Source organism: Miniopterus natalensis, chromosome 2 (genome assembly GCF_054644295.1).
Source record: "Miniopterus natalensis isolate mMinNat1 chromosome 2, mMinNat1.hap1, whole genome shotgun sequence".
Classification (NCBI taxonomy): domain Eukaryota; kingdom Metazoa; phylum Chordata; class Mammalia; order Chiroptera; family Miniopteridae; genus Miniopterus; species Miniopterus natalensis.
The window spans coordinates 175,072,096-175,085,318 of NC_142082.1; the positions used below are offsets into that span (position 1 = coordinate 175,072,096).

General features: G+C 43.8%; 1 protein-coding gene across 3 annotated transcripts in view; it reads right to left on the reverse strand.

Annotated features, from left to right (window-relative positions):
- Window positions 1-11,543: 11,543 nt before the first annotated feature.
- SLC41A2 (solute carrier family 41 member 2) overlaps window positions 11,544-13,223 on the reverse strand; it is a 71,131-nt gene continuing 69,451 nt past the window's right edge. For all 3 annotated transcript variants that reach the window (XM_087814867.1, XM_087814866.1, XM_016223223.2), the window contains exon 11: window positions 11,544-12,811. In XM_087814867.1, coding sequence (XP_087670993.1) covers window positions 12,626-12,811 — 186 coding nt within the window. In that variant the 3' untranslated portion in view covers window positions 11,544-12,625. The remainder of the gene's footprint in view (window positions 12,812-13,223) is intronic.

Sequence of the window (13,223 nt, forward strand, 5' to 3'; positions counted from 1 at the left end):
TACAAACACTTATGACTTTATCTGAAAAAGCAACTTAAGGATCTACTGTGTCAAAAGGAAAAACAAATCCAAGAAAGACAATAACATGAGCTCCTAGAACAGTGAAACTAATTAAAGACTGTAACAGAAAGTAATCCCAGAATAACCTCAATGCAAATGAGCCTAGAAAGACAGTATATATCAATGTGCTCAAAATATATTAAACAGCTGGAAGATATCAGTGATAGGGGATTTTTTTTTTCCTAATGACAAGAAAGAATATAATTTTAAAACACCAGGGGGGAAATCGTACCAGGATATTAATTCCAAAAGCAGAACAAACTAGCCATAGCACAGTTCAGAGTATTCGGTGGAGCTGCAGGGAAGAGAGTCAATTTGACTTGACTTTGAGTCTTCCCTTCGATGGCATGAGTTTGAGTGGCAACCCCACAGGGTTAGATTTCCTATTTGTGTATCCAGTCAACCTGCCCTGGCTCTTTATTAAAGTGTTTATTTAAACATGGCTTTCTAAATTCTGTTTTCCATTTGGATAAACTTGACAAAGTAGCAACACAGGGAACAGGACTTGGGAAGGAGAAAGGGAAAAGTGGGGAAATGTACCAGGGTGCAAATTTTCTTATCTTGCATATTGGTAAGTAAAGGGATAATATCTAACAATTAAGGGTCAAGAAACAGAAGTTTAAGCAAATTACTTACAGTTATAAAAGTATCCAAGCCCAGCCCTAGCTGGTTTGGCCTGTGGACTGAAGGGTCCCGGGTTTGATTTCAGCCAAGGGCAAGTGCCTTGGTTGCAGGCTCGATCCCCAGCCCCAGTCGGGAGGCAACCACTTGGTGTGTCTCTCTCACATCGGTGTTCCTCTCTCTCTCTCTCCCCACTTTCCACTCTCTCTGAAAAGCAAAGGAAAAAAATCCTCAGTGAGGAGTTTAAAAAGTTAAAAAAAAAACCACACACACCAGAAAAAACAGAAGTTTAAGCAAATTACTTACAGTTATAAAAGTATCCAAGCCCAGCCCTAGCTGGGTTTTTTTCAGTGGTTAGAGCGTCGGCCTGAGGACTGAAGGGTCCCGGGTTCGATTCCAACCAAGGGCACGTACCTTGGTTGCAGGCTTGATCCAGGCCCCGGTGGGGCACGTGACACTGATGGGGCACTCGACATCAATGTTTCGCTCTCTGAAAAGCAATGGAAAAAGTATCCTCTGGTGAGGATTTAAAAATATAATAATAAAAAAGTAAAAGGCTTCTATTCTTTTTTAAAAGTATCCAAAATGAGAGCCAGTTATTAAAAAGCATAACCAACGAAATAAGAAGGGAGGTGTGGGAAAAAGAGACGGTGTAAATTAAATCTTGCATTTTTCGTGTTGGTTATTAGTAAATATTGCTTAAGACCAAGGACCCATGAGGCAGGCATACCTCGTTCCACTGCGCCTCTCAGGGCTGCGCTTTTACAAACCGAAGGCAGGGCCCTGCTCCAGGAAAAAGACTAGGACTCACTTTACTGCGATGGCCTGGAACTGAACCGTGACATCTCCCAGATGTGCCTGTAGTTTAGGGCTACGGAGGTAGCCATGAGAAGACTTAGAGATGGACATTAGTCAAAGGGCTCACCTATGAGTAGTCGGGAAGAAATGGGGAGCAAGACTCTTTCCCCAGTGTTTGAATTTTAATTTCCAGATGCATCTTGAAAGAATCCCCAAAGGGTGACCTCCCACTCAAAACGCTCGGGAATCTGGAGCCACTCTCCACAGTGTCCATCAGCACTGGCCACATTGCTTCGGCACTTCTTCGAGTAAGAAACTCCCCTTCAGGAGGCAGATTTTCCGGTTTGGAGCCAATTTACATTCTTCCTCTTGTAGGGAGACGGATAAGATGTCTGGGTCTCGGCCAGCCCGTGCCTGGGCCTGGAGGGAGGCTGCAGGCGGAACCCGGCGCATCGCCTGGGACTTTGCAGGAACGCAACAGGCCAAGCCTCACGCCGACCTGCCCAAACAGCACCTTCATCCTAGCACACACCCCACCCCGCAACTTAAATGCAGGTCCGTTTTGGCAAAGCCCCGCTCTTAAGGCGCAGTTCTTACCCTGGCTGCGCTTTAGAATCACCTGGATGCCCGGCTGGCGTGGCTCAGTGGCTGCGCACCGACCTCTGATACAGGAGATCCCGGTTCGATTCCCGGTCAGGGCATGTGCCGGGGTTGTGGGCTTGATCCCCAGTAGGGGGCCTGCAGGAGGCGGCCAATCAATGACTCATCATTGATGTTTCTACCTGTTTCTCTCTCTCTCTCCCTCCCTCTCTCTGAAATCAATAAAGGCATATTAAAAAAAAAAAAATGAGAATCACCTAGAGAGCTGGGAAAACATTTGGATGCTTGGGCCCCACCTTAAAGCAGTTAACTCAGGATCTCTGGTGCAGAGCCAGGCAGCAGCCTTTTATGAAGCTTCCAGGTGATTCTAATGGCCAGCTGGCCTTGAAAACCCTTGAGCAAAAGGGTCAGCCTGATTAGATTTCAGGAAAGCCTTTACCATGGCTGCCTTCCTTGCGGATTCAAATATCTGTTCCTGCTCCATGGGCTTACCTACTTCTGGCTCCATTCTTCTATAAGTGACTCTTTGTCCAGTGATTGACAGGAGTTGATAAAGGGAAGGTGGACCGTCCAGCTGACACCTGCAAAGTCTGTGTCAAAGTGAAACGAGTGACAGGGAAAATCATGAAGGACCTTGGGAGCTGGGCAGAAAAGTCCATTTAATGCGGCGGGGAAAAAGAGAGTCATTGGAGATCAAAGAGAGGTGGGGAAGGATATGATGAGAGTTAGGATAAATTGGTAAAATGAATCAACTGAATCTATCTAAAAGTACATATTTACCCGCTTAAAACCAAGCATCGAGATGATGACACTTAGGGGCATTCTTCTCAGGAAGCTACCTACCAAGGTGCTTCCCATTCAGATCCCCTCCGGAGCCGACATTAAAATCCAATCAAGTCTTGCTAATTACAGCCTCTAATGAATTGTGAGATTGCCTAATCCACAGTCCAGAGACTGTATCGTCAATAATGGGGTTAAACAGCCTCAATTACTTACATATGGCGTCTCACTTTGGTGTTAATTGTATCCATTAACCCGCACAGAACAGTTTCCAATTCCTGCAGGATGGTGACTCCTCCGGGCCACTAACCACATTTGCCTTTGCCCTGAAACTGTTCAGCCTCTGGATAAATAACAAAGACATCTAAATTTCTTCCTCATGTGAAATGCTTCATAATATCTTTGAATTAAACCTCAAAATCACCCCTATGGGTGTTTCCCCATCGCAAGGGTGACTGAAAGATATACACTAGAGAAAAGAGAACAGGCCTGCATCCTTCAGTCCCCCATGAAGAAGGACATTTGTCATTTGAGCTAGCAGTTTCGGGAGCCAAGATCTTCCCCAGCTAAGCAAGTCATCTCCACTTACCACACTAAATGGGCCCAAAACATTCCTAAATTTAACCCTTGACTTTTGCGGGCATCTATACTTAATAGACTTGAGGGCACCATCTTACTTCTGATGGTGCATTTGAACGGATGTGGTTGATATGGTCGAATCCAAAGGACGTCACACTCCAATTATTTGATCAGCAGTAGAACGTCACATGAGTAACTGAAGTTGTATTTAATATATATTCTTGCACACCAGGGCTTAAGTAGATACCGTGATATGTAATACTCAATAGAACAAGTTAGAATGTATTTTGCCCAATATATATCTGATAGAGGTTTTTGAAGCCTAGGAAATGCAATGAAGAGCTCTTGTCCCGTGTGCTCCTGGACTTTTCATGCAGAAGGTATCACTTGCTGAGCTTTAAAAAGATGCAGGAAATTTTTAAATCACTGTACTGTGACGATGTCAATCAACTTTATGTTGGCACTAAAGACAGTGACAGACGGTAGCCTGGGCAACGAAGAGACACCCTCTGTCCTAACCACTAGAGCCATTTGAATGCTTCAGCAGCAAATTTCATTGGAAAACCCTGTTTGGAACACATCCTTTTGGAAGGCTAGGATTGCTTTTTTGGTAGGATATATAGCTTTAAAAATACAATAATAATACATATTCACTGCAGAAAATTTGAGAAATATAGAGAAGCATAAAGAGAAAAGAGAAGCATCTGCCCTAGCCCGTTTTGTTCAGTTGTTAGAGCTCTGGCCCGTGGACTGAGGGGTCCTGGGTTCGATTCCGGCCAAGGGCACGTGCCTTGGTTGCAAGGCTCCATCCCCAGCCCTGGTCGGGGAGCATGCAGGAGGCAACCAATTGATGTGTCTCTCACATTGATGTTTCTCTCTCTCTCTCTCCCACTCTCTCTGAAAAGCAATGGAAAAAATATCCTCTAGTGAGGATTAAAAAGAAAAAATCACCTAAAATTTTACTATTAGATAAACATTGTTATAATTTGGTGTGTTTCCTTCCAATCTTCTGAAAATGCATAGTTATACAACACATATATTTCTTATCTTTCCTCCATCTCAAAGTCACTGAGTCCTATGGTAGCCCCTTCTCTGTCTTCAGAGCATATCTGAGCTACCCTTAGGAAAGAGGAAAGTCAGGGCCTTTATCTGATGCCCCCAGTGTTCAGCGGTCCATGGTGAGGGGCCGGCCATGGCTCACCCAAGGCAGGGCAGGAGGCCAGCATCTCCAACGACCCTTTCTCTGAACCAGATGCACACTCCTTCCAAAGGAGATCAGAAGTCCTTTAATGAATGGTTCAGTGGTTGCTACAAAGTCATACTGAACTAGGGGGAGTGGGGGTACTGATTAGCTGCATCCCTGACATTAGGGCCAGGAGGTCGCTGGCCCCACAGCTGACTCTATTAGCACGGTCTCGGCATCAGTGATCTTTCAGGCCCTCGGGTGGCTTTCATGTGGGGCGGTGAGAAATGCCAGCCAGGCCTTCAGGGCTGTGCCACATGGACCTCACTTGTACCTGAATTCTGCCCACTTCTCTCTTTCCCCGTGGTCTCCCCAGCCTGCTCCTTTCCCCTTGAGCACAGCGCCACTCACCCCTGTGGAAATGGCCAGCCAAGTCCTGCTCTTGTCTTGCACATTTCCCAGCCCGGAGGCTGCCTGCGGTGTTGCAGTTCCCATTGAGTCCATCAGGGGCAGCAGCGAGCACAGTCTCACTGCCCGCTGGGGCTCCTGGGGTTGAAGGGAGGCCCTGGGGGTATGGATAGAGTTGAGTCCTGATGCTGTTTTTCTAAAATAAGATCTGAAATTACAGACCTGACCTTAGTGAGGGTTCTTTTCCTTCCTAAAGCATGTACTCCTCCTGACCTGAGTTGTATTAGTTTCCTTGCATTAATTTACCAGGAAAATTGATAAACCCAAGTGGCCCCTTTGTTTCTCTCTAATCCCTGGGGGGGGGGGGGGGGGGGGGGGAAAGGCAGTCCACAATAAGAGCAAACTGCATCTATCCTGATTTGTTTGTTTTTTCACTTTACTGTGAGAATTTCCCCCATGTCATTAAATGTTTTGGGGAAATATGACTATACATGATGATATGTATTTTATATATATATATTGCAAATTATGTACCCTAATTTTTAAAACCGTCTCTCTATTGTTGGACATCTAGTTGGTTTACAGTTTTTATTCATATCAGTAACTGCTGTGAATTTTCTCAGACCTGCTCCCAGATTATTTACTGTTAACTGCAAGTACCTCGTTTCGTCCTGTGAACTCTCCTCAGTGCTGAGGGGAGAAGTGGTTTCACAGGTGAACCTCACTCATGGTCTAGGTCAGCTTTCACTGGGGCCCATCAAACCTGTCTCTTTAAAATTAAGCGACGTGAAATCACCAGATCATGCCAAGTCCGATTAGCATCTGCCATGAGCTATTCTCTCCGTAAAGAGGCATCTCATATGTTGTTAAAGTCAATTTCTGAAATGCCATTAATAGAAACCGTTAAGGCACCAGAGAATCAAAACACAAGAATGATTTTTTTTGAAAACACTTTGCAATGAATGCCTCATGCGTATTTATTCATAGCTACAGCAACAAAGTCCCTTATTCAAATGATGTCCTTTCAAGAGGATCTACGTATTTAAGCTATCCTCCTGGTGCTCCTGGTGCTGGTGGTACAGCATCCAATGCAAATCGTAGCATCAAGTGCAGGTTTGTGGGTCAGATACAAACAGCATACACGTGCCTGTCCCCAAGACCAAGGAGACCTAGGTCCCAAAGCTACCTGACTACCCCCTCGGGAGAGAAACTTCCGGAAATCACCATTAAAGGCTTTGGTTTTACCCACGTGGGACTTTACTATCTGCCCAGCCCCAGGCCCAGAGTTGCTCCGGGAATACAAGGTAACTGCTAGATTGAATCCGTTTGCTTTTCATTCCCAGGAGGCGGTCTGGAGCTGTTTCCAGTCACTGTTTTACTGATAAAAACTCTCATTTTGATATGAGGGGAAGAGAGATTCAGCCAAACTCAACCTAAGGGTATCTTGCTTCCTAAACAATCTAGAGGCAGCCGGAAAGTTACCACTGAAAAAATCATCCAAGTATTTTTTATGCACATTGTGTGCTGGCAGGGGTGGGGTTCTTTCCGGCTCTTATCGCTTTAAGTTATATAACTTTGCAACTTTTACTTCTGGAAGTGCCTGGTTATGGTATTGCATAAAGTCTGAAGCAAAGGTTGTTTTCTGAGCTATTCTTAGCAGCTGATAAAATGGCCTTTCAGGCCACCTTCCCTCTGATGTGCAGACTGGCTTGGTGTCACCCCAGAGGTGACAATCATTCCCTCTGCCTACTTCCTTTTGTTAGAGGAAGAGGCGATCCAATTACCATATGTCCCCTGCCCTTACTTGGCCTCAGCTGATTGGATGTCAGACCTGACATAAATCAGTTAGTTTTCTGCCCGGAGGAGTTGGAATTGGTGACTGAGTTGGCAAGCTGTATGGGGCTCTCTTTCTTGTGTCCCCCAAATAGCTTCAAGAGCATCAGCCTTCTGGGTAATGTCTTCCTTTAACATCCAATGAAGATTTAATAAAATGAGTAGAAAAGAGGAACTTACGTATTTGTCAATTGTCCAATAAATGCAAAGATTCTTCAGTGTCCAGGCACGGTCTTTTTGTGTGACTGTCAACTGTGCCATTCCCTGCTAATTTTCCCCACCAATAGGCTACAGGTAGCAAAACTGTGATTACTTGCAATGCCCTGGCTCTTCGGAACCTATCTGTATTGAAACAGTCTATAGATTTTTTCGCCTCTGGGGTTCCCTAACACCATTTAGTTAATACTGTTTCTATCGTTACTCATGTTACATCACCCATCTCAACCCCGGTGAGTAACTGGCTTCCAATTACTTTCCCAAAGGTTGTTACTGTGTTTTGTTTTGGGAGCCAAAAATGCTAATCTTACCCAAAAAGCACGTAGGAAAATTCTGATGTTAACTTTACCATTTGGAATTTTATAGTGTAAATGTAGACTAACACGTCTCGGACCATGTCACCTCTTCAACTTCTAGGCTGTGGTTCCTGCATTGCTAGATGTGCTTTCCTTCAGTGTTCACAGCACGGTGACCAGGATTCCAACGCTAGTCAGGCCCCTGAAACTTCTAGGTCCATCTGTGCCTTCCTCCTAAAGCGCACTCACAGCAAGACCCCTTCTAAGCCAGAACCCCCACCCTTGAACTTAAATACCCTTGATATCTGATCACCTTCCTCATTCTCTGCTCCCCAAGCCCTGTCTGATCACCCTGGGCTGTCATTAGCCAAGAGTCCAGGTAGCTGCTTTTTGCAGATGAAGCCCATGCAGGATGTTTCAGGTTGGGACACCCTGCCTTGATGGCACTGCTGATCCTGGCTAGTGCCAGGTACCCAAGGAAGACTCAGAAATAAAATGTGAAGAATTCACTCTCAAGCAGGGGTGCGTGAACTGTTTTGTGTGCAGTGAGTCAGACAGTGAACACTTCAGGCGTTGCAGGCTATCTGGGCTCTTTCGCAGCTACTCAGTTCTGCCATCGTTGAGCCAAAGCAGCCAAAGACAGATGGAACCAAATGGTCATAGCTGCATTTGATAGAACTTTATTTACAGAAACAGGCAGTGAACTGGATTTGGGTCGTGGCTATATTCCAACCGCTGCCTGTGGCAAAGGGCCTGGGGCAGAGGCTTCCCTTGCCTGGATCTAATGTGGTAACAGTGGGACTGCAGGATCAAATGATAAACTCCTAATTCTGGGAGATGTGGGCAGACTCCCCTCGACAGAGCTTTTATCATGGTAAACTTGCCATTCACCACCAGCAACTGTGTCTGATTCCCTACAGCCTTGCCGAAAGAATGTTTTATCCAATTTTGAATTTTTGCCAATTTGATAGTGAGAAATGGTATCTCAGTGTGATTTTAATTAGCATTTCTTTCCCTTTGAATAATACTGAGCATCTTTTTTCTTTTTAATGAACCATCTGTCTTTGGCTGTTTTATTACTTGGTTGTTGGCCTTTTTCTTCCTGATTTATATTCGTTCTTTACATATTAAGGAGATTAGCCCTTCACGCGTATTCTGCAGCAGTTGGAGGTAGGAGTTTGTGTGTCCATTAGGCCCAGTGGTTGAAACGTTGCTCAAATGTTTGCGGTACCCAGCAGTCACGCAAGCGGAGGTGTCCAGCAGGCATTTGGAAACATAAATCTGGAACTCAGGTGAGACGCCTGGACTAGAGAAATAAATTTGGGAATATCTGAAACAACGAGGTGGGTTAGGTCACCGAGGGCGAGTAGAGAAGAGGTAATAGAGCCGAGCTGTAGGCCATTCCAACACTTAAGAGATTGAGGAGGACCCAGCAGCGGGGCTGGGAAGGGGCTTCCAGGGGTGCAGAAAATAAAGCAAAAGGTGGACATTTCTGGAAGCTAAATGGAGAAAGCAGACTGTCGAATACTTTTAGAGACCGAGTGAGATGAGAATTCTTGTTGAGAGTTGATCCCTAGATTTGGCAACATGGAGACTGCTGGTGACCTCGACAGGAACACTTTCAGCTGAGTGGTGGGGACAAAAGCCTGATCCCCCAGAGAGAGAAATGATTAGGGAAACAGCCGGCTGCTGGACAGCTGCGGGTTAACTTGATGTGTGAGGCGATAAACGTAAAGGTCTGTGCGAGCAGCCACGTGTTTGTCACCAGCCGTATTCAGCCGCCCAACGGCGGGCAGAGCTCGGTGGCGAGCTGTCCCGAGCCTGAGCTGTGCAGAGCATGAAGGTGGAAGCTGAGGGCGTGTGCGTTGCTGGGCCCAGGAATCCAAGCTGGAAGTGAGGAGACTGCTAGAAACAGTGACAAAGAGGTCAAGCGGTGGACTGTATGTCTAGGTACGGTCAAAGCCAATGTATTAGACTCATAAACGCAGCATGCATACACAGGTCACCCAGTCTCTTCCAGGTGAGTCCTACACAGGCTCGAAGTCCATCTGATTCATCAAAAAACACATACAACAAGGCTGGGTAAATATTTCTTCAATTTTATTCCTATTTGAGTTTACAACAATTCAAGAATGGGAGATGCCCATTGTAAATGGATAGACTATAAGACCATAGATGTATCATACGGCAAGGAAGCCCAATACTGACTTTTTAAAATGTACTTCATTTGGCTACATCACTGGTAGTCTATGATGTGGAATTTTTTATGTCTTCCAAAAGATACATTACCCTACTAAGTTCATGTTCTAAAAAACGATTTTTTAAAGAAAAAATGATTGGTGGCCAAGATTGAAAATTAGGCTTTTTAAAAATTATCTGTGTGCAAATAAAGTGCCTGGTAGATTAGTGAAAGCAGGAAGCTTGGAAAGCAGGAGTTTTTATATTGGATAAAAATAAATACTGTGAATTCACATTATTTTAAGACTGATAATAAATGGGTTTTGTGGGTAAAGAAGTCATGTTATCAGTTGCACACTTATGGAAAGGCTTTCAAAAAAACAGTAAAATTTTTTAAAGGAATCTACATCCCTCTTATAAATGAATTCAGTTAATCGATGACTGATTTTTCCATGTCTTTATTTTTTTCTTATTACATGCCTTTTAGACATTTTGTTGCTGTCACCAAGATGGGGAAAGGAGACATAACTCAAACCAGTCATCCTAGTTATTTATGAGCATCCTTGGAGAACGGCTGGATCTGGGAAGGGTGGTGGCAATGAAATGTTCTATGAAATAAGGCATGTTCTTTACTCTGATGTTTTCATTTATCTGTGTTTTCCTGGGTCTTAGAACATGAATCATTCACAGTTGGCTATACTTACCATCCAGATATATCAGTGGTTTCCCTGTCTGAAATCTAAAAGCAGCAGCAACACTCTATTCTACTTCAGATAATCCTGTTTCTCCAGTTGCTCTCCTCTCGGGTAACTAGTTAGGTACTCCTGGTGTATTTGGGGGGGGGTCACAGAAGGAGCACTGGCTTAGGAGATCAAACACCTAGTCTTTAGTCACAATTTGGTCACTTTGCAGCAGTGCAACCTGTAAAATGTAATTTTCTGAGTTTCAGTTTCTTTTGCTATAATATGGAGAAAGATCTACCTGCCCTATTTCACAGGTTCTGTGGGGAATACTAAATAATACAGTGTATTTGAATGTGCTTTAGGTTATATAATGCACTAAAGTTGATAAATGCTTTAAAAACGTGGTTTGCTGGCCCTGGACGGTGTGGCTCAGTTGGTTGGAGCGCCATCCCGTGCACCCATAGGTGACGGGCTCATTTCTCAGTCAGGGCACATCCCCAGGTTGTGGGTTTGACCTGCAGTTGGAGCACGTGCAGGAGGCAACCGATGTTTCTCTCGCACATTGATGTTTCTCTCCACCTCTCTCTCAAATCAATTTTTTAAAATGTGGTTTGTTGTGCACTATTTTATGTTAAAAAAAATCAAAATAGAAATCATTGGGAAATATAAATGCTTATGAATCATATGGCCCAAAAGCAAACAAGTAATTTACAAATACTTTACAATAAACTCAAATAAATTATTTATGGATTTTTTAAATTAAAAAATCTTTGCAGATAAATAGTCATCAATTTAACTTAATCATTCTTTCTTTCATAAGAATGCTCACTATGTGACATTATAACTCTCCAAAGGAGAAATTCTATAATTCGTTCAGTTCTCTGCCTCAGAAGCTTCATTACAAGGCAGAAGAATGGAATAATTAAAGTTATAAAATAAGCAAAAATATATAACTCTAAACCACAGTCCCCTTATTTTAAAGAGCTTAATAGGAACACTTCCCCAGTATTTGTATAAATGACCTACTATTTATACAATATTTAACAATAACTCACAACTTAAACCATGACGATGGAAGCTGATGTGCATTTTTCTTCCCTTGTCAATTAAATTATTAAGTATTTGATGGTCTTAAAAATGAACTATATGTGATATAAAAATGCTTACCTATTGGGTAACTAAGGTGTGTGCTGGCCAAGCGTCTGGAACCTAGAGCAGAGTTTAGAAACTACCTGACACAGCAGGGTACCTGATAGAGCCTGTGGAAATGAGCCCATGTGAACAGATGACATAAATGTTCAGGCACCCGCCGAGGTAACCCGCCAACTTCCCTCTTAGAATGGGGAACCCAAACGTCTCCATCGACTTCAGAAGAACGAATGAATGACTTGCCCATTTTAAATCTTATGTTACATTAAGTGGTGCAGTTGTTTTTAATAAGAAGAAACTATTATAATGTAGGTAAGAAATACTAAGTTCTGGGCAGTAACAAAATTTTTGGACCAAATGACCAAAGTATATCAATAAAATGTGTTTAAGAATAACTATATAATGCTAATATTCTAACGGCACTATGATCTTTGCTACCAACAAGCCAAGATTCAGCTCTCCATCGAAAGTTTCTTCATCTCTATCACACACACACACTTTCTCACACGTCTTGTCTCTACAAACGCAGCTCGGGTTATCTCCGGTTCTTGACTATTAAGTCTTCTGAGAAAGATCAACATTCTTTCCACAAATCGATGACCAAAAATGACCCACTGCTTTCATTAAAGATCTCTCAAGGTCATGATAGTGTTTCAAGGGCAGCCTGCCAAGGGCTCTGAGAGATGAAATGAAATTAGCATTGGCACAAGGAAATTCATAGCAGCACGTCAACGTGAATCTATCTTATGCTCAGGAGAACATATTTAGGTCAGGTCAGGAGCCAATAACTGGCAAATTTATCCTCAGCTAGCAGAGAGGCGGGTGCAGTGGAAACTATTACAAGCTTGCTTGGGCCCCTTTCATTTTATGGTGTTCGATGCAGTAGGTGTGACACATCTGTGCAACAAGAAAGGCTAAACTAGAACTCTCTAAACTGGCATTATAAGTTAAACAATAATTAAGTACATTTCTGCTATGTCTGTGGTTTTAAAGTTATTCATTGTAAACATCCTATATTCTTTTCTATTTAGTTAATTTCAGAGTTTGAGCTTGTATCTATGTCTATGTGAAATTAGCATAAATACTGTTCATTCTGGTTTCAACACAAATTCCTTTAAAAAATGTTAAGGCCATTTAATTGGATCGGGACCAACCGCAGAGAACCCTGACAGAAGTCAAGACCGTGGTGGTTTATCTTGTGTTTTCCTTCTTGGTAACTTGAGAGCAGTCTGTAGGACTTATTAGTCGCCAACATCTCCATCTCGATCTCCGATAAGCCAGAGGAAATGAAAGCTTAAGGCCAACAACGCTGTCCCGAGCAGGTCGCCCAGTGCCGTTAGGTAGGGGATGGAGAAGCTGTCCGGGTCCTTGCCTTTCCTCCAGAAGTGCCGGACCATCCAGTCGGCGATCCACAGCAAGGTGAACACCTGCAAGAGAGCACAGGGATCAGTGCAGGGATCACGCTGTCGCCTGGACGCGGACGGACGGCTACACATCCGCTCTCTGAAAGTGACCGGCGCGTCTAGGGATCAGGCCGGGAGAGGAGAAACATTTAATGACGGGAAGGTGTTCTTTTCCCAGCAAAAAATGTCATGCATCTTTGCAAGAAAGCTGTTCCTCGCCATTTCACATGGATCTTCTCATTTTCTCCTAGCCCCCCAATAGCCACAGCCACCCTTACAGCGAACAGTAAGCTGCGCCCGCCAAACCGCTGCAATGCTTCGGCTTCTTCCATAGGCTGACCCTGTGGCAAAGGGAGAGGTACCCGAAGGAGGGTAAAAAATTAAAACTGGGAATCATTTAACATTCGATATGCAGATACAGCAACTGAAATAAAGA